The 27253-nt window shown below is 44.6% G+C and overlaps 1 protein-coding gene across 11 annotated transcripts in view; it reads right to left on the bottom strand.

The window, feature by feature from the left end:
* The window catches only part of GOLGA1 (golgin A1), a 40563-nt gene that overhangs the window by 4472 nt on the left and 8838 nt on the right, over window positions 1-27253 (bottom strand). For 3 of the 11 annotated variants that reach the window (XM_083596666.1, XM_083596663.1, XM_083596667.1), the window contains 14 exons: window positions 26085-26213; window positions 25252-25421; window positions 23848-23959; window positions 22780-22875; window positions 22269-22394; window positions 20159-20254; window positions 10853-10948; window positions 6180-6332; window positions 5405-5500; window positions 3985-4065; window positions 2304-2406; window positions 1626-1786; window positions 590-748; window positions 8-67 (listed from right to left, as the gene is read on the bottom strand). In XM_083596666.1, coding sequence (XP_083452792.1) covers window positions 8-67; window positions 590-748; window positions 1626-1786; window positions 2304-2406; window positions 3985-4065; window positions 5405-5500; window positions 6180-6332; window positions 10853-10948; window positions 20159-20254; window positions 22269-22394; window positions 22780-22875; window positions 23848-23959; window positions 25252-25421; window positions 26085-26213 — 1638 coding nt within the window. Of the gene's footprint in view, window positions 1-7; window positions 68-589; window positions 749-1625; window positions 1787-2303; window positions 2407-3984; window positions 4066-5404; window positions 5501-6179; window positions 6336-10852; window positions 10949-16587; window positions 16684-20158; window positions 20255-22268; window positions 22395-22779; window positions 22876-23847; window positions 23960-25251; window positions 25422-26084; window positions 26214-27253 lie in introns of all 11 variants that reach the window. The other 8 variants (XM_083596661.1, XM_083596670.1, XM_083596664.1 and 5 more) reach the window with 5 other exon arrangements.

The following is a 27253-nucleotide window of genomic DNA, read 5'->3' as shown; positions in this document are numbered from 1 at the left end:
AACTCACCAATTCTTTCTGCAAGGTTTTCTTCAGCTCTGCCATCCTCTGCTGCAGCTGCTTTATTGTCTACCAGAGGAGAAAGGGTAGGGAGAGAACATCAGTTCACAAGTCTGGCCATCAATAAAAGCCACTTCACCTCAACTATCAAGCCTTTTCCACAGTGGCTCCCCACTTTTGGGATGCTCTCCCCAGGGAGGCTTGCCTGGCACTTTCATTACATATCTTTAGGTGCCAGGCAAAAACACCCTTCTTCTCCCAAACTTTTGGCTAATTAAACAACCTATGGCCTTTTAAACTGGGTGGTGGTGGTATTGTTTCACTTAGACTCCTGGAACTGTTCAAAAACCAAGGCACGACTTCCGATTGGCTGCAGGAGCTTCATGCACTCAATTGGAAGCCGTGGAAGCCACATCAGATGTTCAGCTTCCAAAAAAAGTTCATAAACCGGAACACTTACTTCCGGGTTTGTGGCGTTCAGGAGCCAATTTGTTCAGGAGCCAAGCTGTTCAACAACCAAGGTATCATATCAGAAACAATTGGAAGGAGGGGGAAAGTAGGAGAAAGGCTTATGAACAGTTGAACCCACACCTTGTTCTTCTCTGCGATTTGCTGCTCCAAGTCTCTGTTTTCCTTCTGGAGCTGGACAATATCAGTGGCAGCCACCTCCCCGTTTGGCTCTGTTCCCCCATCTTCAGAGGGACACAGATGCTTTTTCAGGGCTGCAGAAGTCAGTTCTAACGTAGCAGCCTAGCAGGAGGTAAAAACGGGCTGGATTTAGCAAAATCAGAGAGGCAGCAAAAAGAGAGCTTATGTACATCCTGAAAAGATTTGGGACAAGTAGGTTTCTCCTGGCCACATATGAAGGGGCAGGGTGGGTGGAAAGAGATAAGCAAGCACCAAAATCACAGGAATAATGGCTGCACCAAGCTACAAGCAGACCAGCCAATATGGGTCAAAAGGCTGTGCTGGCACCTCCAAAACACATCAAAGAAAGCTTAAGGTAGAAGCAGCACATCTGTGATGAGGTAACCCAATTCTGAAAACCTGTAAGTTGTGTTTATTTTGCATATATGTGTTTTGCTTCCACAATCATGGGAAGTGTTAAGGAATTATAAAGGACATGGAAATCTTACATAGCAACCCTTCTGACTGATGAGATTTCATCAGGCATTGCCCACAAACTCAAGTGCATCTCTGCATCCATAAGGCTGGAAACTTGTCAGTTTTAAAAAAAGAAAGAAAACAAAATTGTTGGGATTTAAAAATCTGTCACAGTAGGTGGAGCCACAGTCAATGCATTCCAGTTTTGGCTCCACCTTTACCCTTGTTGAGTTCTGCCAGGGCAACACAAAAACTAAGGAGCCAACACTGAGTTGTTCCCACCCTTCCTGTCCCCAACTGTAAGGAGGTATGTAGGAGGGTGGATGACAGCAGACCAAGACTGGGGGGGGGGTGCCCCATTTCCCCCCTAATGACATTATGGTTTGGCTGAAATTGCCCAGTGGACTAAATGGGGAGGTGCATGGTCTGGAGGTTCCCCACTGCTGCAGTGTTCTAGCACTGAAGAGAGGAACATTCCAGAGGAGAAGCCACAGTGTTGCCCAAGGAGGGGGAAGCTGCTTACTTGCTTCTCGCTGGCTAAGAGGCGCTCCTGCTGGAACTGTAGCTGCTCTTGCAAAGCACTCATCCGTTTCTCTGCCGCAGCTTCTGCCTCCATGGCCTGGTGCTGGCACAACTCAAGGTTGGACTTCAACTGGTCCATCTGCGGCAGAAGTGCATCGTGGTCTAGAAGGAAAGGGAAACCAGTTTAGAGGCAGGGAAGAGAGGGTAGGATGCAGTCATTAATCAATAAGCATTCACAGTCCAAGAAGCATTCAGCCTGTTCCCCCAATTTTATCCTCACAACAGCCCTGCAAGGTAGGCTAGGCTGAGAGAGGAAACGACTAGCCCAACATCACCTAGCAAAAGATTCATGGCCAAATGGGGGTTTGATCCTGAGCCTCCCAGGTCCTAGTCTGCCATTCCAACATAATAAAATTCAAAACAGTAACAATTAATTGCACATTTATTCAAAATGCAAGTAAACCTATTTAGTTTAATTAATTCAACAAAACTGATGAACTTGATCCAGTCATTCCATCCACTTTGGACCACTGTTCTAACCTGTGGTGCTCCAGATGCCATTGAACTACAATTCATCCTGAGCTACTGGCAGCTGCTGACGACAGTTGGAGTCCAACAGAACTTGGAGAGCCACATCACCCTCCTTGCTACTAGTAAATTAAGCTTTGCTGGGTCTTACCTTGCCTTAAGTGCTTCAGCTCTTCCTCCGCTTTCAGAAGTGCCTCTGCTTTCTCTGCAATCAGCAGGTCCTTCTCATTCAACAGCACAGTCAGATCCACAAGCTAAGCCACCAGGGGGAAAAAGAAAGGCCATGGACAGGTATGATGTTGCTTCCAGTCCTTGCTTTTCAGACATTCCAAAATGAATGTTTATCATAATCCAACATCACTGTAAGACTGGACCCACTCGAGGGCTATTTTACACTAGGCGTTGGAATGCTATATCAGAAAAGGAGGATGGCAGCCAAAGATGGTGTCCTTTTTGTGCAAAATCTGGTGTAACAGCATGTACAAGCAGAAGTGTCCAGACAACATATGCTACCTATTACAATACTGGACAAATGTCAGCCCTTGCCAACCTGGGGCCCTCCAGATGTTCTGGATTTCAACTCCAATGTGCTGGTTGAGCTGATGGAAGTTGTGGTCCAAAACATCTGGAGGGCACCAGGCTGGCTGAAACATTTGCACAATGAGCTTTTGTGGCTATTTCCTGTCTTTGCTTTCAGATCTAAAACAGCTAACTTTCCCTCCTCCCCTGACCTCACCTCAACACATGATGCTTTTTGACAAATGGCTGTTCACACTTTCAAGGGCGAGATGCAAGCAACAAAGGACACCTGTGGAGAGGGCTAACTACTGGCCCTGATGGCTGTGCTCTGACTCTACAGCCAGAGGGAGTAATGCCCCTGAATACCAGTTGCTGGAAGCCACGGGAGGTCTCTCATGCTGGGGTCCTGCTTGTGGATTTCCCATAGGCATCTGTTGGCCACTAAGGGAACAGGATGCTGGACCAGAAGGGCCACTGGCCTGATCCAGCAGGTTGTTCTTCTGTTTCCCCCCACTCCTCTCACAAGCTCACTCAAGTCTCTCTTCCCCTTACACTGCCCCCCACCCCCAAATATCTGGAACACCTTTCCCCCTCTCTAAACTGTTTCTCCTCAAAATCCTATTTGTCTTGATTAATCCTGATTAACTTTGCTGGACCTCCAAACCTCTTCAGTATCTTCCTAAATTTGCGGGTTAAGAACCCACCATTTCCAGACTTAATTTCTACAGCACCCAGCGCCCTGCTGGAGCTAGAGGAATATGTAACAGGTGAAGAAGGATCAAAGGCTAAAAACGCTCCAGAGCCTCCGTGAAGAAGTGTGACAGATTTCTATGGTGAAAAGTTCTGGCTTCATAGCAGAACAAGCTCTGGTCCCCAAAGCCACTGCTCTGGATAAAAGCTCTGCCCAAACACAATTCCCACTTCATAAACAGCAGGGAGCAGGTGGGGGAGGACAAGGAAACGGGGGAGGACTCTATCAGAAGGGGATTTTTCCTAGCCACTGAAATGACTGGTTACCATGAACAGTTAAGTAATGACAGACAGCTTTTACCCAGGCAGTAAAGTCAAGACAGAGGCATCCGTTTTAGATTCTCAGCTATTATGGAGACCACCTGCCCATCTCCAAAATGATCCCCTATCACTGCCTGATTTGCAGTCATTCGTGCTGGGCTAGAACTAAGTTATTTGCATTGGCTCTGATTTGACCTGTCAATACCAACACAATGAATGGCTCAGGTGCAGCCTCCCGCCGTGGCCAATCCTGAAGACAAAGCCAACTACACCCACAGTGGGTGCCAAAGGGGTGAGCCCACCTCCTGCTGCAGTTGATGCTCCCTTTGCCCTCGCGTCTCCTCCAGGGCTTGGGTGGTTTCAGCACTACTGCTCAATTCTGCCTACAAAGCAGTAAGAATCCTGGGGTTAGAGAATGGAGGACTCAGAATGAGAGTAAACTCCCTAAACCCATGCACTGTAGTGTGGAAAAGGCCATCTTCCCAACCACAATTCTAGCCTACTTTACCTTGGCAAACTACCAAATCCCAAACGAAGGGAAGGCAAAGAGTTGTATCCAGCCAAGTTAAACTCAAAAAAAGGTAAAGGTAAATGACCCCTTGACAGTTAAGTCCAGTCAAAGGTGACTATGGGGTGTGGCGCTCATTTTGCCTTTCAGGCCAAGGAAGCCTGACAGCTTTCCGGGTCATGTGGCCAGTATGACTTTACCGCTACTGGTGCACAGAACACCATGACGAGTGCCAGAGTGCATGGAAACACTGTTTACCTTCCCACCATAGTGGTACCTATTTATCTACCTGCACTGGTATGCTTTCAAATTGCTAGGTTGGCAGAAACAGGGGCAGAGCAATAGGAGCTCCGTCACACAGATTCAAACTGTAAGACCTTCTGATCGGCAAGCCCAAGAAGCTCAGTGGTTTAGACTACGGCGCCACCCGCGGGGTCTAGAATAGACCCCAGTTAAGTCATGTCCATCAATTTCAATGGGCCTGCTCTAAGTAACTGCATGCAATCAAAGTCCATTTTAATCAAAGGAAGACGATAGAAACAGAAAGAAGAAATCTCAGTTCAAGGTGGACTACTATTCTGACCTTCAAGGTCACATTACCTTTTGCCCACCCTCTGAGGGCTGCATGCCAGTGGTGGGCAGGGCCAAAATCACCAGTAGGTGTAGCCACACTTAAAACACACACACCTCTTTCTCCCCCTCATCCCTTCAAATGCTTGAAAAAAGTATTTTAGTTTTTCCAAGGAACTGGTATCGATAGGCAATGCTGCTGGGGAGAGGGAAGTTAACCCTTTACTCCTGAGCTGCTATATCAACAAACAAAACCCCCTCACTTACACAGCAATAATATTTGAAAGGGGGCAAAGTGGGGCAGTGAGGAGTGAGGCCTGGGATCAGTCCTGAGGGCCAGACAGAGCAGACTTGAGGGCTGCATTCAGCTTTCAGACCCATGCTCCACAGCTCCCCACCCCAGGTTTATAAGGATGCCGGCCCACAGAGGCAGCCTTTGCAACAATCTGCTAGCAACATTTGCAAAACAAAACCCATTAAAACACCTGCAAGTTGACTGAACTGGCTGTCAAAGCTAGCACGTTAAGTTCGGGGTCCCTCTCTTCTCTGCTGCACTTGGCAGCATAGCTTTTGCTTAACCCAAAAAAGGCAGGATACCAGTTTCCAACAGGCTGGATGGATGTGACTGTTAAGAGCACAGATACCTTTAGCCTTTCCAATTCAGATTCTTGCTTCCTTAAGGAGCTTTCCAAGTCTTTGCATCTGCCTTTCAGTTCTTCGTTTTCTTTTTCCAGTTGGCTCTAAATGAAAAACAGAACAAAACATTGGACTCATGTAGGAATAAAGATCAGACATTTATTCTTTCTCAGCACTGGAGGTAAAGTTATGCTGGACTGGAGGAAGACTACTGTTGATCCAGACTCGGAAAATATCGCCTAGCAGGAGGAGAAACAGCTGGGTACCAACCTGGAATGAATACTTGGAATATTTTGTTATATATATATATATAGAGAGAGAGAGAGAGAGAGAAAGAAACAGATGGAGAATTGGAAGCCCTTTTTATTTCTTTCTTTCCTTTTAAAAAAAACTTTTTTCATTCTTTTGTTATTTTTATATTCCTGTTTCTGTTTCTTTTTCTTTCCTTTCCTCTTGCTTCTGGGTTGTTGTTTTTTTTTTTTAATGTCCTCTACTGTACACACATGAAGCTGATGGACCCTGTGTGTGAGGAAAGGAAAGGAACATCTCCCAGGGAGGGAGGTTGGGAGAAGAAAAGGAAGCTCCTAGGTGAGGGTCTGCCCCTTTTTGTGTGAGACAAGGGTTAAGATCTACCTTTGAAAGATGGATTTGCATCTTTCTTTCTCTTTCTGTTTTTTTTATTGTATTGTATTATGAAAAGCTTTAATAAAATCTTATTAAAGAAAAGAACAGAAGTGGCTAGAGAAGGTGGACAGTTGCTCTGAAAAGGAGAGCAGGACTCACCATCGTCTGATGCTCAGCCATCCTTTCTGTCTTCTGGGCAGCTTCCAGGGTTGCCATCTGCTCCAGCAGCCTCCCAACTTGCTCTGTGCACTGGTGCTGCACAGCGTAGAGGCCTTCCTGTGCTTGGATTCTCTCCAGCTGCAGATCTGTTTGCTGCTAAGAAAGGACAGAGTGAGAGAGTGGGCTGGGGTGGGGGAAGAATCTAGTATTGAAACTCCATCAACTCTGCATGTGCTCAGAACAGGTTAAGCAGAGGAAAGTGTGATGAAATAAAATTATATGAATATGTCTTAACATATATCTATATATGTTAATTCAATTGGCTTACTCCCATTCACATGCTTGATTCTGAAATTATTTCCAGGTCTGTTTTTAGATCTGTAAATTGTTTTGGTCAGAACCAATAAGGCAGAGAGTGAGGAATGGAGGGAATGGGTGTGAAGCCTGTGGTTTTCCAGATGTTGTCAGACTCCCAACACTCATCAGTCATGGGCCGGCTCAGCCAATAGTCAGGAATGATGGGATTTGTGATCTAAAATATGGAGGGCCACAGGTTCCCTGGGTGAGGGGAATGTTATTGTGAGGCTTGAGAAATAAATAGAAAACCATTCTCCTAGAAAACTTGGGATGAGAAAAGCCTGCAATTCTCCCCTATATTCTTCAGGGCTAGGACCTTAGGAAAAACAAGCAAACTAAAAAACCCACAATGCCTTTCTCTGCAACTCAAACAGGATGCAGGAAGGGCAAAAACAAAACAAAAAACCCCAACCCTCTGATGGGCCTCTTCTTACATGAGTGGGCCTGGAGCACATACAAACTGGGAGCCAGCAGTAGTAGCAGCAGCACTGCAATCCAGGAGGTGCCATTTTCTTTTCTTTTTTTTTTAATAAATTTTTATTGATTTTACAACATATATTAAAACACAATACAATTAACAATTAACAACACATAAACAAACATATAAACACATATAATTTCTTGACCTCTCTTTCTTGAACCTTGTTTCAACGACTTCCCCATACCTCCCTTTTCTGCATCCCTGTTTTAAACTTTTCCAGCAACCCCTAATTCCCATACTTATAATTCAGTTTCTAGTCTTTTTCCTCTTACCCAATTATTTATCACTGCAATTCTGTTTTACATTACCCATGACATTTTAGCACTCATTAATTTTACAACAGTTCTTAAGATAAACTTTAAATTTCTTCCAATCTTCTTCCACCGTCTCTTTCCCTTGGTCACGGATTCTGCCAGTCATCTCAGCCAGTCCCATATAGTCAATCACCTTCGTCTGCCACTCTTCCAGCGTGGGTAGTTCTTGTGTCTTCCAATACTTTGCTAAAAGAACTCTTGCTGCTGTTGTAGCATACATAAAGAACGTCCTATCTTTCCTTGACACCAATTGGCCTACCATGCCCAGGAGAAAGGCCTCTGGTTTCTTATGAAAGGTACACTTAAGTACCTTCTTAATTTCATTATAGATCATTTCCCAGAAGGCCTTGATCCTTGGGCACGTCCACCAAAGGTGATAGAAAGTACCTTCAGTTTCCTTACATTTCCAGCATTTATTATTGGGCGTATGATAGATTTTTGCAAGCTTGACTGGGGTCATGTACCACCTATAAATCATTTTCATAATGTTCTCTCTTAAGGCATTACATGCCGTAAACTTTATACCGGTAGTCCATAACTGTTCCCAGTCAGTAAACACAATGTCATGACCGATGTCTTGTGCCCATTTAATCATAGCTGATTTAACCATCTCATCCTGTGTATTCCATTTCAACAGCAAGTTATACATTCTTGACAAATTCTTAGTATTGGGTTCCAACAATTCTGTTTCTAGTTTTGATCTCTCCACCTGGAAACCAATTTTCCTGTCCTGTTTGAAAACTTCATTTATCTGGTAATAATGAAGCCAGTCTCTTACTTTTGACTTCAGTTTCTCATAGCTCTGCAATTTCACTTTTCCCTCCTCTTGTTCTATAATTTCCCAATATTTTGGCCATTTTGATTCCATGTTAAGTTTTTTCACTTCCTTAGCTTCCATTGGTGACAACCACCTAGGGGTTTTGTTTTCCAACAAATCTTTGTACCGAATCCAAACATTATACAGTGCTTTCCTGACAATATGGTTTTTGAAACCTTGGTGAATTTTAACCTTGTCATACCATATATATGCATGCCAGCCAAACCTGTTATTGAACCCTTCCAAATCCAAAAAGCCGCTGATTCATAATACAATTTTAAGTCCGGCAGGGCAAACCCCCCTCTTCCTTTTGCATCAGTTAATATCTTAAATTTTATTCTGGGCTTTTTGCCCTGCCAGACAAATCTAGATATGTCTTTCTGCCACCTCTTGAAACAATCCATTTTGTCCACAATCTGCAATGTTTGAAACAAAAACAACATTCTCGGCAAAACATTCATCTTAATAACAGCAATTCGGCCTAACAAGGAAAGTCTCAAATTTGACCATATTTCTAAATCTTTCTTAACTTCTGTCCAACATTTCTCATAATTATCTTTAAATAAGTTCACATTCTTAGATGTCAAATTAATCCCCAGGTATTTCACTTTCTTTGCTACCATTAAACCAGTCTCACTATGAAACTTCTCTCTTTCAGCAACTGTTAAATTTTGGTCCAGTACTTTCGTTTTCTGTTTGTTCAACTTGAAACCTGCTACTTGACCAAATACTTGTATTAGCTCTAAAACTCTTCTCGTACTAGTGTCTGGCTCTTGTAAAGTTAATACTAGATCATCTGCGAACGCTCTCAATTTGTATTGTTTAGCTCTGACCTGAATCCCTTTAACCAGCTGGTCCCCTCTGATCATGTTTAATAGAACCTCCAAGACAGATATAAAAAGTAATGGGGACATTGGGCACCCCTGTCGTGTCCCTTTTTTAATAGCAAATTCTTCAGTAACCACATTATTTACAATCAATTTTGCTTTTTGTTCAGAGTAAATTGCACCTATACCATTCTCAAAACCTTGGCCTACCCCCATCCCTTCAAGATTCTTTTTCATAAAGCTCCAAGAAATATTGTCAAAGGCTTTCTCCGCATCCACAAATATTAATACTGCCTTAGTATTAATATTGGCTTCTAATAATTCCATAATGTCTATTATGTTTCTCACATTGTCAGATAGATGTCTTCCTGGAAGAAAGCCCGCCTGGTCTTTATGAATCTCTCCCACCAAAACTCTTTTCAATCTTTTTGCCAAAATGTCTGCAAAAATTTTGTAATCCACATTGAGTAATGATATAGGGCGGTAGTTCTTAATCTGATTCTTCTCAGTCTCTGATTTTGGTATAAGTGTAATATACGCTTCTTTCCACGAGTCAGGTGCCTTCTTCCCCTCTAAAATTTCGTTACAGACCTCCTTCAACGGTTGTATAAGCCATTCTTTCAAAGCTTTGTAATATCTGGAGGTCAATCCATCTGGTCCTGGAGATTTTCCCAATTGCATATTTTGAATGGCTCCCTCAATTTCTTGCTCAGTTATCTTCTGGTTCAAAATCACTTTACTTTGTTCAGAAATTTTTTGTAATCCATATTTTTTAAGAAATTCTTCTATCTCTTTTTCATTCACCGGCCCTTGTGCATAAAGTCTCCTGAAATAACTCTGAAAACATTTTCTAATCTCGTTTGGTTTATAAATGTTCTTTCCTTCAACTTCTAGGCTTGTAACCGTATTCAGTTTTTGTCTCTTCTTCAATTGCCATGCCAGAAGTTTCCCACATTTGTCTGCTGATTCAAATGTCTTTTGTCTCATTTGTTTTATTTTCCATTCTATCTCCTGATTCATCAGTTCCATATATTGTCTCTGATAAAACTTGATTTCTCTCAAAATTTCATGTGACTTTGGTTTAGATCTCAATTTTCTTTCTCCTTCTTTTATCCTTTCCAAAATCTTATCCTTCTTCTCATTCTGTCTCTTCCTTTTTATAGCATTCTGTTGTATTAAAAATCCTCGCATGACAGCAGGAGGTGCCATTTTCATTTCCCACAATGCATCACTCTGGGCATGGTGGAATATGAAAGTGCTGGTGAAAATAATCTAAACGGGGAATCTAGGGCAGACATCTGATGGGGGTCCTGGTAGTTTATTTATTATTTCACAAAATTTATACCATTTGATTGTAAAAAAGCAATGCTCAAAACAATTTACAATAAGAATAAAACAATGAAATCATCAGGCCGGGAGAATTAAAACCTCCAAAAGACAAACAAAATCAGCAATAAGCTAAAAAGCAGATTAAAACACATATCAATATACTACATGTCTAGGATAGGTTTACCTTGACAAAACGGTTTTTAGCAGGTATCAAAAAGATTTGAATGAAGGCACCTGTCTGACATCAGTGGGCAGGGAGTTCAAAAGTGTGGGCGCTGCCACACTACGAGATCGTTTTCCTTCAAGTGCAGATCATGTGGTGCTGCTAACAGTTCCAGTTCCACAGATCAGAGTGGGTGGGTGGGCATATAGGGGGAACAAGATCTTGGAGTTGCCTAAGGATGCATTATAGTGACCCCAGGCATGCCTTGCTCACGTGTCTCTACTGAAGCTCTCAAGTCACGTAGGAACGTTGGGCTATTGTAAGTATTTTCCTTGCCCTCACATCCTGAAAAGCTCTGCCAAAAGCCAGGCCACCCTAAACTCACCAGCTTTTGGATCTGCAGCTCTCTCTCTTCCATCTCTTCTTTGCTTTTTGCAGCTGTCTCGTTAGCAAGCTGTAGTGCCTGTTCTAGATCTTTCACCTATAAAAAAACACAGAGAACCTTCTTTGAAAGCCAATGTGGTGCAGCAGGTAGAGTGTTGGTCTTGGACCTGTGAGACTAGGGTTCAAATCCTCACTTGGCCATGAAGCTTGCTAGGTCATCTTGGGCCAGTCACTGCCTCTCAAAATAATCTACCTCACAGGGTTCTTATGGAGATGAAACAAGGAGGGGGAGAATCATGTACGCCACCTTGAGCTCCCTGGAGAAAAGGTGGGATATTAAGGCAGTAAATAAATAAAATAAATAATTCTTTCCTTGGGTTTCTGACACCTCAAATGCATAAACAAATTACTGAACACAATGAGTGTTCCCTAATGGTTCTTCAATACGCTGGAAAAAAGTGACAAGTAGGGTGCAGCAGTGTTCTGTCCTGGACCTGTTGTTGTTGTTCAGTGTCTTTATAAATGACTTGGATGAAGGAATTGAGGGGATGCTCATCACACTAAACTGTGAGGGGTAGCTAATGCCACAGAAGACAGGATTCAAAATGACTTTAACAGATTGGGGAACTGGGACCAAACTAACAAAATGAATTTCGATAAGTACAAGTGGAAGCTTCTGCACTTAGGCGGAAATAACCAGATGCACAAGTATAAGACGGGAGACACCTGGGACTTCTGTCGAGACAAGATGGCAAGCGCCAAGGCCACACAGAGCTCTTGAGGGCCACCAGCACCATCTACGCTGCCTGGCTGGTCGCCACGCCACCGCTACCTCCACAATCGGGGGGGGGGGGACCAGGGGTGCCCAACGCAACAACTAGGGAAGAAAGCCACCAATCAACAACGCCTGTACAACTCTATAATTCCACAACAGCCAACAACCACTACCACCAAAACACCAAACCACAACATCCCCCCACTTCAACAGAACACAGCGCACATCCCAGACGAAGGCCACCAAGACAATCAAGATGGCACTAACCAAGGAGATGCCGAATGACAAGGAAGTCGCAACCCCCCCCCCCCATGATGACAACTGCCCAACAACAAAAGGGACCTGAGGGAAATGGAACTGAATCTAGCAGAACTGTTGAAGAACAGAACACAGTTACTCCCCTGAAGACCTGACCTCTAAAGTGGAGACCCCCACTGGCACCATCTCCATTCTAGAAAAGGCAAACCAGATGCAACGAAAACAAGTACAGTGGTACCTCGGGTTAAGTATTTAATTTGTTCCGGAGGACTGTTCTTAACCTGAAACTGTTCTTAACCTGAAACTGTTCTTAACCTGAAGTACCACTTTAGATAATGGGGCCTCCTGCTGCCACCGTGCTGCCGGAGCACAATTTCTGTTCTCATCCTGAAGCAAAGTTCTTAACCCGAGGTACTATTTCTGGGTTAGCGGAGGGTGTAACCTGAAGCGTATGTAACCCCAGGTACCACTGTAGAGCAATTCTGAGAGGAAAACACATGTCTGAAAAGTAAATTAGCTGATACGGATCGTCGCCAAGAAAGAGAAAGCATGGAAGTGAGAATTAAACTAGCAGCCCTTGAAGATTGCAGTAGACGCTGCAATAGCCACTTCTGCAATTTCCCAGAGAAAATGAAGGACAAAAACCCGGCCAATCTCATTGTACGCTGGCTAAAAACCACAATCCCAAACCTGAATCTCAAAGTAGATGATCTGGAAAGGGCACACAGAGCTCTAAGACCCATGCCGAAAGCCAACACCCCTCCATGAGACATCATTGCGTGCTTTACCTGCTACAAAAAGAAAGAAGAAACATGGAACAATCTCAGAAACACAACCAATCTCTGATATGGAGAAGACCCCATCCTGGCCTTTCAGAATATATTGCAAGAGACCCTAAACCGAAGAAAAAACCTACAACCATGTATCCAAACAAGCAGGAATCAAGTACCAATGGGGCTTCCCCTTTCACCTCATTGTAACAACTGACACAACACAGCACACAGCCACCAACATTTAGCGAAATCATAAAAGGAGCCCCCATCCTCAAAACCTGGACCTCTTCGAAAATAGTCTCTATCCCAAAACCACTCAAAGATAGCCTCAAAATAGAATCATACCACCCAATCTCATTGATAAACCAAGACTACAAGATATTCACATCAATCCTGGCTAAAAGCCTGAAAATCTTCCTATGCAAACTTATCGTCCTGGACCAAGCAGGTTTTGCCCCTAGTCACAACATAACAAACCCCATTAGGAAATTACTGAACTACTGAATCTGATAGAACACAGCAAAACAACCAAACTCCCACTGACATCCCTAGACATGTCCCTAGACATTCTTAAAGCCTTTGATTGCTTAGAATGGAAATAGATATTAGCAGTATTAACTAACATGAAATTTGGCCCCAACTTCCTACAACCCCTCAAACAAATGTACTCCCAAACCTCAGCAAAATGCAGAATTAACAATATGGACTCCAATACTAAAGCAATCTAAAGACGCATTAAAGAAGGACTCCCACTGTCTCCCTTCCTATTCATCCTGGTCCTGGAAACCCTAACAATCCTACTGCGAGCAGCCCCAGGTGCCAAGGGTATGGAAATAAAAGGTAAAACCTACAAACTAAGGCTCTTAGCAGACGACCTGATGGTCATAACACCAGACCCCATAAACACAACAACCACCCTAAGTAAAGAACTCAACACATTCACAATGGTGTTGGCCCTACAAGTAAACTTTGCAAAATCTGAGGCTATGTGCTTCAACACTACCACCTCCCACCCGCATACCCAAAAGGAATTCACCAACATTACAAAGATAAAATTCTGCTGCATCAAATTCAGGTACCTAGGGGTTCAAATAACCAAAGACCTCAACAAACTATACCTCTACAATTACAAGCAGCTGTGGCGACAAATCAACAGAGAATTGAGGAAATGGAACAACACCAGTTTCACCCTCTCAGACAAAATAGCAATGATCAAAATCAGGGGTCAGCAACCTTTTTCAGCCGTGGGCCGGTCCACCGTCCATCAGACCATGTGGTGGGCCGGACTATATTTTGAAAAACAAAACAAAATGAATTCCTATGCCCCACAAATAACCCAGAGATGAATTTTAAATAAAAGGACGCATTCTACTCATGTAAAAATACGTTGATTCCTGGACCGTCCATGGGCCGGATTGAGAAGGCGATTGGGCCACATCCGGCCCCCGGGTCTTAGGTTGCCTACCCCCGATCAAAATGATCACCTTCCCAAAACTAACCTATTTATTCCAAACCCTCCCAATCTGGATTCCCCCAACCCATCTTCAGAAGTGGCAGAAAAAACTACACTTGTTTATTTTCTCACACAAATAGCCAAGAATAAGCCCCAAATACCTGAACCTCCCCTCCTCAGGAGGAGGATGGGGAATCCCCAACACAGAATCAAATTACATCACCAACCATGTATGCCACATAATCCTGCATATTCTAGAAGACAAGACAAAAAAAATGGGTTCACTTGGAGAGAGACTCAATCAAAAACATCCTTGCAACAGCGTACCCATATCTCTAAAACGAACTAGGCAGATTATCCCCATCTGCACTCACCTACTATTCCAACATGCAGCACAAAACATCCAGATAAAAACTTGGCAAGCCAAAGGCCTACACTGTTTAAAAGACTTCTACAAAAACAACAAACCCATACCAACACAAGAAATACAAGACAAACTAGGAGACACCCAAATACCTTGGCTAACACACCACCAATTACTTGCCCTCTTAAACAATCCAGCAGTAAAATAAGCAGCCACTAGGCCCTTGACCACCTTCGAAAACCTTCTCCCAACAGCAGAGGGACACGGCAATGGGATGGTATCCACAATATACAAAATACTGGTCCAAAATCCCACAACCCCTCTTGGCACAATCAAAGAACAATGGGAGCTCAACACAGGCTATGAAATTAACCTCACCCAATGGACTAGACTGTAGTCTAAACTTCCCTTTAAGTCCATACCAGCCAAAAGAATGAAACTCACTCTGAAACTCACCTACAGGTGGTACTTAACACCATGGAAACTAGTGCTGATACACCCAGGAACCTCAGCAAGATGCTGAAGAAGCTGCACCTTCACAGGCACATACCTCCACATGTGGTGGGAATGCCCTAAAATCCAACCCTTCTGGACAGCAGTCCTACAAGAGATATGCAAAATAACTAAACAGGTATTAGAACTCACCCAAGAACTGGCCCTACTGAACATCTTCTAAGATCATAATGTCCACTCACATTATGCCGAACTTATAACCCACCTACTCTCAGCAGCCAGAAGCCTCATAGCCAGACACTGGAGAGACCTGTCAGGAGTAAACATGGGCCAATAGTATCAAATTGTATGGGAAATGGCCTTACTAGAAAAGCTATCCAATAAACTGAAACTGACATGGGGGCATATGGAAGAGGACACCTTCACCCCAGTATGGCTCCCCTTTATCACATACACAGCCCAATGAGACAACGACAAGAATCCACTGATAACATATGAATCAATATGGCTTATCTGACCCAACAAACCCTCCCCTCCCCATAAATGCCAACAAACCCCACTGCAGACAACCACAGACAACCAACCACACCCTGCCCCCCAATACCACTCACTACCAAGGAAATGTAATAAACAAATAGAAAGAGAACCTACCCAGTTGACACTGACACAAACCCCCACACAAACACTATACAAAATAATATAAGCCTCACCACCCTAGCCCTCCTCTCTCCCCTCTTCTTCCCCAACCTTATACTGTACTCAACACAAATGTCTCACAACAAATGTAACTGATTTGTAAGAAAGACTTGTACAACCTGAAAAAAAGAGAGAATGCATGTACTTTTGTAAAGCAAGAAAATCTTTAAATAAAAAAATTAGGGAGACACCTGGCTTACTAGAAGTATGTATGAAAAGGCCCTAAGGGTCTTATCGGAGCACAAGCTCAACTTGAGTCAGCAGTGAGATGCAGCAGGGGAAAAAGCTAATGCTATTCTAGGCTGCATCAGCAGAAGTATAGTGTCCAGGTCAAGGGAAGTCATAGTACTGCTCTATTTTGTCTGGGTCAAACCACACCTGAAGTGCTGTGTCCAGTTTCTGTGTACCATAATTTAAGAAGGATATTGACAAACTGGAACGTGTGTAGAGGAGGGTGACCAAGATGATCTAAGGTTTGGAAACCAAGCCTTATGAGGAATGGTTGAGGAAGTTGGGTATATTTAGCCTGGCTAAGAGGAGACCTGAGAGGCGATATGATAGACATCTTCAAATATCTAAAGGGCTATCACATGGAAGACAGAGCAAACTTGTTTTCTCCTGCTCTGGAATGTAGGATCTGAACCAATGGATTCAATAAAGGAGTTTCCAACTAAACGTCAGGAAGAACTTTCTGACAGTAAGAGCCGTTCAGCAGCAGAACGAACTCCTTTGGAAGGTGGTGGATTCTTCTTCCTTGGAGGTTTTAAAGCAAAGGATGGACAGTCATCTGTCATGGATGCTTTGGTTGAGATTCTTGCTTTGCAAAAGGTTGGAGCAGATGACCATCTGGATCCCTTCTGACTCTACAGTTCTATGATTCTATGCACACACCACCCCAGCCAGCCTGCCTCCCAATTTGGGGAAGAGGAAAGAGATATAGACCAGCTGGCATGATGGCCCCTACCTGTGATGAACTACTTTCCTGGAGGCTCTGCACAAGTTCCTCTCTTACTCTTAGGCACACCTGCCTTTCAGCCAACTGGCAGTTCAGTTTGTCAATCTAGGAGGCAACAGACAGGACCAATGACTCAAAGCCAGGAGAACTGCAGGGTGCAGCTTTCACTGGCTGTACCATGAAGGAGCCCACGCTTGAATGTTGTGGGTCTCCCGCCCTCCACCAAGGACCACAACAGAATATAGGGCCAGCAGCGCTGCTACAGTGGTACAGTGGGACTTTGGGGTGGAGGTCCAAGCCCTCACTCAGCAGCACAAGCAGGAGGGGACCCCAAATCCAGAGGGGCCACATTTTGAAGCAAGTGAAGTAATGTTTATTATGACCTAAACAGCCCTCTCCCCTCACCCCCATAAAACCACAAAATCCAGTATAAAATTACGTAAAGATATAGAGATAGATATAAAAATAAATAAAATGCCTGATGCCTTCATTATACACCTTTAGGCACCAGGCAACAACGTTCCTTTTAAACCAAGCCTTTGGTTGATTTGATTGACATCATATGCCCTTTTAAAAAGTGTTGGGGGTGTTACTGGATTGTTGTTTTTATTTTGATTACATATTTTGTGGTTTTATATTCTGCTTTTATTTTGTAAACTGCCCTAAGACCTGCAGGTATAGGGCAGTATATGAAGAAGGAGGAGGAGAAGAAGGAGAAAAAGAAGAAGAGAGATGGGAAGTGCCCTATACAGAATCAGACCATTGGTCCATCTAGTTAAGTACCATCTACCCTGATTGGCTCTCCAGGGTTTCAGGAAGAGTGTTTCTTCCTGCCCTACCTGGAGGATGATGGGGATTGAACCACCTGCGACCTTCAGCATGCAAGGCAGGTACTCTACCACAAAGCTAAGGCCTTTCCCTTGAAAATAAAGAAGGTTCTAGTCCTCACAGTTCTGTATAAATGGCTGAATTAAATAACAAGCTAAGTCTACCAACTGCAGCATTATCTGCACTGACTGCAGCAGTGTTCAAGGCAGTGGTGTTGCAAAGGGGCGCGGGGGCAGGCGGACCACCCCGGGTACCATCCTGAAGGGGGGCAACATTCAGCGCCCCCCCCCCCATGGCTCCCAAGCCTAAAGCGAGCGGCAAAGCGGGGGTGCTTTGCTGCTGCTTTGCCACTTGCTGTAGGCTTGGGAGTCGTGGGCAGGCGGAGGGTGCCGAATGTCACCCCCTGTTTGTCACCAGGACCTTGCGAGTAGATGTGCACGCGCGAGAAATGGCGCCAGAAAGGCTCCTCTCGGCGCAGCTGGGTGAATGAGCGTGAAGCTACAGCATCTCCCAGAAGGGAAGGAGCGAGAGGAGGTGCGTGCGAGAGAGAGAGGGGGAACACTCCCTTTGCTTCCTCCAGTGACTGACTGCAGGACGAGAAGAGGGGTGGAGGCGCCGCCACGTCTAGTAAGCCACGAGCAAAAGGGCTCAAAATGGAATGCAGCGGCAGGTGTGGGTTGGCTTGCTATTGGATAAGTAGTTTTCTCCCGCGCGTGGGAGTCCTCAGCATGAACCTATGAATGGCACCAGGAAGCTGCATGGGGTGAGGGGTGGGGTGAGATGGTTGGATAAACTGGGGTGAAGGCAGCACGCAGCTCCGTTTCACTGGGGTCTCCTGGTCTGTTTCGTTAAAAAAGGAAAGCGCTCACTTTGAGAAACTGAGTATCCGTCCGTCCCTAGTCCTAGATAATCCTTGGGACGGGAAGGCATTTCTTGCCATTGACAGCTGCCGCTACTGCTGCCTTCTCTGTCTGCTACTCAAGGTGCCAACCGGCCAGTAATTACTTTCAGCTGGTGGGGTTCCAGGCAGCAGCTCCGGCAGAAGGCGGCTGCTCCAAACAGGAGTGAGCAGGCAGCGCGAAAAGAGCAGCAAAGAAGCACTACTTTCTACAAATAATAATAATGATAATATCTACAACAGCTTCCCTACAGTCTCCTGTCCCCAACTCGCTGGTGCCGAATGAGCCTCGGTTCTCCTCCCACCATTGATCTGAGCGGATTGCAGCCTATGGCTTCCATTTCCAGCCAATTTATGTGGGAGACAGTCCCAATCCACACAGGGTTTACTTCAGAATAAACACTCTTGGGCTCAGGCCATAAGTAGTCATACTAAGGGCTTTACGCACGAGTAACCCACCTTCTCCCATACTCAAACCCTTCTTAGGGGCAAGTCCCATTCAAATGACCACAACCACAACCCCAAGCCTCTTTCCAAGGAAGGAAATCCCATTGCGTTCAGGCCAATAATAATAATAATAATAACAACAACTTTTGAGTAATCTCGTCTGGTTCGAAGTCCTGATTTCTTGTTTTAGCATGAGGGTTTCGAGTGTACTTAAGATATGGAATGTGGCTGCAAGCAGCCTTGCTAGGGAGTAACCCTCGCCATGCTCAGTGAGGAAGGAAACATGCATGGGATCCCACTGCGAGGACGCTTGCTAGCCGAGCTGGATACTTCTGAGTAAGCACACTTGGGGCTGCACCCTCTCAGGTCCAGAATTGGCCCAACCCAATTCAGTGGAAGCCCTCAATTTCTGAATTTTGTGGGAAATGCCGGGGGAGGGGGATGATTTGGGGATGGCAGCTGGGCTGCTTTCAAGGTCGACTCCTTACTCAGGAGTAAGTTCCTTAGACATCCATTTTACTTGATGTGAGTGATCTACAGGAACACGTCCCTTGGGTCAGCTTGCAAGCGCCATCCTATATGTTCACTCAGAAGTAAGTCCAACTGCGTCCAATGAGCCTTACAGTCAGGGGTGTAGGCAGGGCTAGGCAGGGGGGCAGGGGCAAGGGGGTGGACTGCCCCAGGTATCATCACTGACTCCCAAGCCTCCCAAGTCTACCTCGAGCTGTCCATGTGGGGAGAGGGCATGACAAAAAAAATTCCGCATTGGGTACCATCTGACCTTGCTACGCCTCTGTCTCAAGGATTTCAGGACTGGGGCTTTCCCAGCCTTACCTGGAGATATTGGGGACTGAACTGGGGGCCCTCTAAATTCAATGTAGATGCACTCCTGTTGAGCTACAGCCCGTTCTTAGGGGTGATTATGTGAGGGATCGCTCAAAAGATGTGATTCCTGCCCCCTCAACCAGTCCAAAGTGGTACAGCCCAGGGCACACAGCACTTCATGCCTTTCCTGAACATGTGCTTCACTCACACCTTCCTCCTGAAACCAAGTCCTAGATCAGAAATATTTATTATTATTTTTATTAAACAGGTGCTGTGGCCTGGAAAGGCTGCCGCTTGCCCTGAAAACCATCTCCTCCAAATATATAAAAGGTTGGTTGCAGATACTCAGCAGCCAAGGAAAAGCACTCAGCACATGCTCAGAGAAACTCTATTCCTACTACATCACACGTTCCAGGGCAGAGCAATGGTCCTGAAAACCATGAGAAGAGAGCCCCTCCAAACTGAGTACCTGGCTTGACCAAGCCAAGAGGAATCCCCCCACCCTAGAAAGTAATTAGGGCTGTAATTCAACAACCACTAAGCACCACCCCAGGCTTCAGAAAGCAATCCTGCCCTGTGTACCTGAGTCTCCAGAAGACTTAAACTCTCTGCATGGCTTGTCCGTGCAGCTGAAAGCTGCTGCCTGGCCTCCTCCAGTCTCTGTTCCAGAGCACTTTTCTAGAAAGGGGAGAAAATTCAATGACTACTAATATTATTGTTACTATGGCTTTTATGTGTTGATGTCTCACAACTTGGTGGCCCTCCAAACAGTCAACAAAATACAATGGAAAAAAGAACAGACAAAAATGCAAATAAATTAATAAAAGTACAGAGCAACCATGCAAATAAAACAGAGAATCATTAAGCAAGAGCTTTCTACATGGCATCATTAAAAGTCTGCAGCCAAAACTGTAATAGAATTGGAAAATGCTGCAGAAAAGTAGGGAAAGGGTCATAGCTTAGTGGCAGAGCATCTGCCTTGCAGAAGGTCCCAGGTTCAATCCCAAATTGTATCTCCAGCTAGGGCTGGGAAATACTCCTGCTGGAAATCCTGGAAAGCCTCTGCCAGTCAGTGTAGACAGCACTGAGCCAGATGGACCAACAGTCTCACTCAAAAAGAGGCAGGTTCTTGTGCCTCTTTTTGAGTCAAGTAGGCAGCTATGTGAGGGAAGAACTGTGCAGCAGGAACTGTCCTGTCTTCGTGGCCTTGATGCTGTCACCAGATCTGCCCCTGGTTCTGAGTGACGTGGGTGGAGAAAGCTTCAAGGAAGGGTCTACTCTTTACGAAGGGCAAGACAAGCAGAACCTCCATTGACACTGACTGTAAGCTGAAGAATAACCTGAATAACTTGTGCTTGAGCTTGTTTGCTTCCTCCACCTTCCCATTCATTTTTTCTCATGTGCAGTCTCTTTTTTTTATTGTGAGCCTTGAGGGCAGAGCCTGTCTTAGTACTGACTTTTCTAAAGGGCGGGTGCAAAGACTGCAAAGAAATAAAACAGTGGTAGAAAACCTTGGGCCCTCCAGAGTGGTCAACTATAATGCCCATCAACCCCAGCCGGTGGCTGTGGATGATGGGAGTTGTAGTTCAGAAAACGCCTGGAGAGCTGAAGGTTCCCAACTCTTGGACATAAAACAAAAATCTGGTCTAATGCCAGCCAAACTTCTCACAGTATTTAGTATTCCTGGGTGGCATGTAAATACTCACTACTCACTCAAGAGAAAAATTAGGGCCATGCCAAACCTAAACCAAGTGAGGACAATGACATTGCTAAGCTGAATTCACATCTGACTGATGTTTTAAGACCCATCAGAATGGGCAGCCCCACCCTTTCAGTTACCCATTTGCAAGAAGACCATGCTCTACATCCAGAATGAACTGAGCCCATGCTATCAAAATCCTTAAAGCCAGGCTCTGACCAGAAAGCATCATTAGCCCATGATGCAGCAGGAAGGATCTAAAAGATCCATCCTTCCATTATCTTTCCATTATTTTCAAGTGGTGAGTGTTGTTGCTTGTTCAGTGAAAGGGGAGTTGTATCAGTAGGCTCGGGGGAACATCAACAAAATCTTTAGCAGGGGGAACCCTAATGGGGAGAAAAACAAACCCCTCAAAAAGGTCCAGTGAATACTGAGCAAGCTCAGTAAGAATAGAATACTGGTTGACAGCAGTGGGTGGAAGGGAGTACTGTAGAGGAGAGCACAGCTGACTGAGACACTACAAAGGAGCACTCCACACTGCCAACATCTGTGGCCAGTTCCACTTGTCTCTACAAACAGCATTTTACTGGAAGTGTGAAAGCTCAGCAGCTTCCACAAGGCTGGTAAGATAAATTTAAAGGGAGCCCTGACCATTAGGTCCAGTCATGACCGACTTTGGGGTTGCGGCGCTCATCTCGCTTTATTGGCTGAGGGAGCCGGCGTACAGCTTCCGGGTCATGTGGCCAGCATGACTAAGCTGCTTCTGGAGAACCAGAGCAGCGTACGGAAACGCTGTTTACCTTCCCACCAGAGCGGTACCTATTTATCTACTTGCACTTTGACATGCTTTCGAACTGCTAGGTTGGCAGGAACAAGGCCGGTACCCAGCCCTAAAGAACATCTTCATGGATGATGAAACAATGGACTGCATGAAAAGATCTGATGCCCTCAGTACAGCACTCTTGCAACCCCTTCTAAATGCCCCACATTTACCTCCCTGAGCAGCTCCTGGACATGCTCGTCACCAGAGAGATTCCCTTCAAAGTGCTTCTCCAGGATGGTCACTTTCTCCTGCAAGTGGCCCACAAGTTGGCTTTTCTCCTCCACCTCAACAATCATCTGTCGAGAGACATACGTTTGCTCTGCAATGAATTCTAAATAAACATGGGCACATTGAAGCGGGCATACCCATCAATGTAGGAGAGGCTGCGCATTTGCAACCAGGCACTGAGCAGGGAGAGGAATCAGTCTCTCACTTTTGTGCAATGAGGATTTCTGATGGGCATATTTACTAAGACCTTTCACAGGAGCCATAGGAGGTACTGATTTGTGCACCCCTGGGCACCAGGTTGCTGACCCCACAATCTCTGCACATCAATTCCAGTTTTTCTGGTTGCTGAAATATCTGTATCATCACATAGCATTATCTTCTTCATTGAAGAAATGTCCAAACCCTGGGGGTCTGCTTATCCCTTTTCTCAGTGTGATAACATCCAGGCCATACCTTTTGCTTATTCTGTTCACACTCCTGTTTCAGAGAGTCGTGTTCTCGCTGCAGTGCTTCCAATCGCTTTTCACAACTGGTGGCAGATACTTGAGCCTAAAATATATGCTTTATTAGTTATTGGGTTTTCCCACTTTTCTACCAAATGGGACTCAAGAAGATTAACAATGACAATATGGAGGAAAAAACAATTAGAGCAGCCATGCAAAGAAAAAGCAAAGAAACCCAAGAACAAAGAAAAAAGTTATTGAAATAAAAAGCAATTTCAATGGATTGTACACAACTTTAGTCCTACTCAAGGGTGGGCCAACTGAAATTAAAGGACACGGCTAACTTAGAGTCATTCGTTTCAATAGGCCTACTCTAAGTAGAGTTTAGTTGGACACCTACTGAATTCCCCCCATAAAAGTTATAAACCACTTGATTGCTTAAAGAAAACAACCCTCAAAGTGGTATACAAAGATAATTAAACAATAAGATATCAATAATGAAGTTAAGAACAGTGTTTAAAAACATTTTAAAGATAATTAAAATTAACAATGAGCTAAAAAACATATTAAAACACATGTCAACATTCTATGTATCAGTGTAGGTTTGCTGAAACAAAAACATTTTTAGTAGGTGCCCTCCCTGCTGCTGAAATAGGAGATGCTCCCATCAGCGTTGGCATTCTGCTGGCTCCTGAAGACACACCTGCTTGGGCAAGACTTCTCCTGAATTGAACTTGTGATTTTATTGTTTTCACTGTCTTTTCACTGTTTTAATTGCTACGTTTTTAATTGCTTGTTTTAATGTAGTTCCAGTGCATGTTGTAAACTGCTTTGAGATTTTTTCCCCTTAAAAATATAAAGTGGTATAGAAATGATATAATAATAATAATAACAACAACAACAACAGTACTACTACCGGAACTAATGATAATGTAAATTAAATAATAAAAAATATTATTTAATTTCTCTACTACCCTTCAATTCATTCGAAGGGAAAAGGAAGGCTTTTAACTACACACTCTGCTTGCAAGAGAAGCATCTGATGTATGTGGGTAAGAGAAGAGAATCTCCCACTTACATTTTGTAGATCTACTGACAGTTGCTGAATGTACGCTTGGAGCTCCTGGCTCCGCTGCTCTAGGGTTGTGATCTTGCTTTCTGCATTCTCCTCTGCATCGATGAGCTCATCCCTGTGAGGGGAGGAAATGAAAGGAGGAAGAGAAATTTAACTTGAAGGCCAGAGATCAGGGATAGCCAACACAGTGCCCTCCATATATTGTTATGACTCCAACTTCTATCAGCCTAGCCAAGTGGGCTAGTGGTCAGGAACAAAAGATTTGGGAAGTCCAATAATATCTGGACGGCCATAGGTTCCCTGAGCAAGAAGTTCAATTCTGTGTGTTAGGTCTAAGCTGAGATAATGGTTTCATATGCAACCACAGGAAGCTTTATTTCATTTGCTCTGAAATGGTGCCCCCATGACCTGTCTTATGGAGATGGAAGTGGTTTTAGGTCTGCCCTTTAGAGTAGGCATGAGAAACCTGGGCATGCCAACTTCCATCAGCCCCATCGTTTTGATGATATTGTTTGGTTTTCTATTGTACACCGCTTTGAAATCTTTAAAACATTAAGCACTTTAGAAATGCTTTTTAAAAATTGTTCATTAAACTGTTTCGAAGATACAGATTAAAAAATGAAACAAACAATACCGATGCAAAGAGTGAGCCATTAACATAACACGCTTAAGATAGCTCAGTAACAATGCAAACTCATCAGCTTATGTTTATATTTCTTCTACAGGGTTTCAACGCAAAAGGTCCATAGTCTAGAGTAGTACTCTGATGTGGTGGACCAGCTATTTTTTCCCTCCTAACATGCCAGAGTCTGGTGCCATATTTGGTCCCGGAAGCATCCCATCCAACCTGGGCTGTGATGGGGCTGCCACTGGCCAGCAGCCAACGGCTCGTGGACCAGCACTAGTCCTTGGACCACCACTTTTGAGTAGTACTGGTCTAGAATATATGAAGGACAAGGAGAAAACATTATCCTTTATGCTGGCATATCTTAAAATTATCACATAAAGATTCTGCCTTTCCTAAAAGAAGCTCAAGGTGGTCACATGCTTCTTCTTCCCACTTTATCCTTACAACCCTGTGAGGTAGGTGAGGCTGAGAGTGATTGACTGGCCCACTGAACTTCAGGGCCAAATGGGGATTTGATCCCTGCTTTTCCAGGCTGTAGTCCAACACTCTAACTATAACACCATGATGGCTCAATAAATGGTACCCATATTTTCTCAAATGGGTCTTTCACCTACTATCCCCTGGCTGCCCTGAGTTTTTGTGTTTTCTCTAAAAGGGCACATTGCCAAACTCGTGCAGCCAAGAGGAGATGCTTTTAAATAAATAAGAATTTACAGGCACACAAAGCCTGTCCAGGACAAGACACCCAGAGGGTCTAAACAGAACATCCTTTTCCCAACCTCTCTGCTTCCAGCTCTGCATGCTGCTGTCGTAATTGCTGTAACTCTGCTGCCTGGTGGGAGGACAAAGTGCGAAAGGTCTGCAGCTCCTCTCGAGTGCGCTGCAGCTCTTGTGTGGAGGATCCCAATTCCTGCTCCATCTGGGCCAGTGACTCTTCCTTCTTCAAAAGCTGCATGTTTTAAAGAAAACAAACAACAAAACCACATATCAATCAGCTAGCTCTCAGAGGCAGAGGGAACTTCTCAGTACAGTGCTACCTTGGAGTATGGCAGGGGTGGCCAGTTTAATGCCATCCAGATGTAGTTGCACTGTAATTCCCACCATGCCTGACCTCTGAGCCCTGCTTGCTGGGGCTGGTGGGAGTTGTAGGATGGCTTCCTATGCCCCTGTGTCTTAAGGGAAGGACTATAGATCAGTGGAAAAGCATTTGTTTTGCATGCAGAAGGTCCCATGTTCAATCCTTGACATCTCCAGGACAGGCTGATAATGTCTCCTGCCTAAAACCCAGGAGAGCTGCTGATGGCAAGTGTAGACAATACTGAGCTAAACAGGAGAAGCTTCTGATGTTCCTACTTTGAGATTGCCCATGTACTCCCCTTTGATTCCCACGGTGAAAAAGAGGTAGAACATAAATGTAGTAAATAAACTAAAGGGTGAAGGCAGAGTCCAATAAGCCCAAGGGTAGATAAGAGAGAAAAAGAGGAAAGCCAGCTGTGAGGAGGGGGGGGCGGTCAGTGGAATATAAAGGCAAGGGCTTCCTGGATTATGTCCCAGAGGTCTAGGCTGGGTCTAGTTGCCCTACCCCAAATGAGTCTCCCTTGGGATCACTCACCATGTGCTTGACTTTAGCCAGCTCCTGCTGCTGGAAGCCCTCCAACTCATCAATCTCATCCCTTTTCTGGAAGAGGTTCAAGCTCTGCTCTTTCATCTCTTGTAGCTGTGCCGAAAGGAGCTTCTTCTCCTGTTGAGCAGCCCACACATAGAAAAGAAGATTAGGGGGATTTCCCAGCTTCAGTGTAAAAGCCAATTAAGATCTGAAAAGGGGGAGATCGTCCAGTGTTCTGCTTGGTGGGAGGAAGGCCCATCTGCAAAGGCCCTATATATCAAAAAGTACTCACAACAAGGATTTTTGGGTGGGTCTTGATGTTCATACGCAATCTAGCTAAGGTCTGTCATAGAAATTATCTCTATTCTGTGTAAAGAAAACTGAAAGAGCAACAACAAATGCTACAAAATACGCAATAAAACCATGTGTACAAATTACTAATATTTATAGAAAAAAGCTCTCATCCTCCTGGTTCTCACCCAGGACCCAAACAACCCACAAATTGCCCCAGAAATCTCACAATGAAGAGCTTTTCTGGGACCCACTGGCACCACCCTAATTTCTCAGGTGAGGGTTTATGAACAGACACCCAGTCTGATGGAGATTCCTCTGTGTCACATCCAGCACTCAGATCCATTGTACTGCATACACACCAGTTCCAGGTGACAGGAGGTTTGGCTTGGTTAGTTTCCCAGGGGTCCCCTCAAGGATGGCAAACAGAACACCCCTCCACTCAACTGGAGGCTGCATCCAGTGCTAGTCCATTATTTTCAATGGGTTTACTCTGATTAGAACTTAGTTGGATGCAACCCTTGGGAACAAGAGACCCTTAAAGCCACATCCCTTGCAGCAGAAAATGAAGCATCAGCTTTGGGAGTTCTCTTGCTCAGGGGTAAGGATAAACTGAGAGGTACTGCCAAGTGTAAGTTGGGGTGTCGCAGGCTGACCTTGTTTTCAAGGCATCTGGGCATTGCCACACTCTCTATTGTCGAGGTTTGTTACAAGCAGAGTCTCTGTCTTTCATTCAGCAGGGACGGCATTTTAAAGTTTGACAATTGTACCTAAGTATTCAGAATATTCTTCTAATCCGGTAATTATTCTACTGCTTGTTCTCCATAAGTAGTATAGGTGCTCAAGTAAATAGAGGTCTTTTTTGTTCAAGATTCTAGGCCTCA

Source organism: Podarcis filfolensis (genome assembly GCF_964270895.1).
Source record: "Podarcis filfolensis genome assembly, chromosome: Z".
Taxonomy (NCBI): Eukaryota; Metazoa; Chordata; class Lepidosauria; order Squamata; family Lacertidae; genus Podarcis; species Podarcis filfolensis.
The sequence above is the reverse complement of the archived record's forward strand: the minus strand, read 5'-3'. Positions and strand labels throughout refer to the sequence as shown.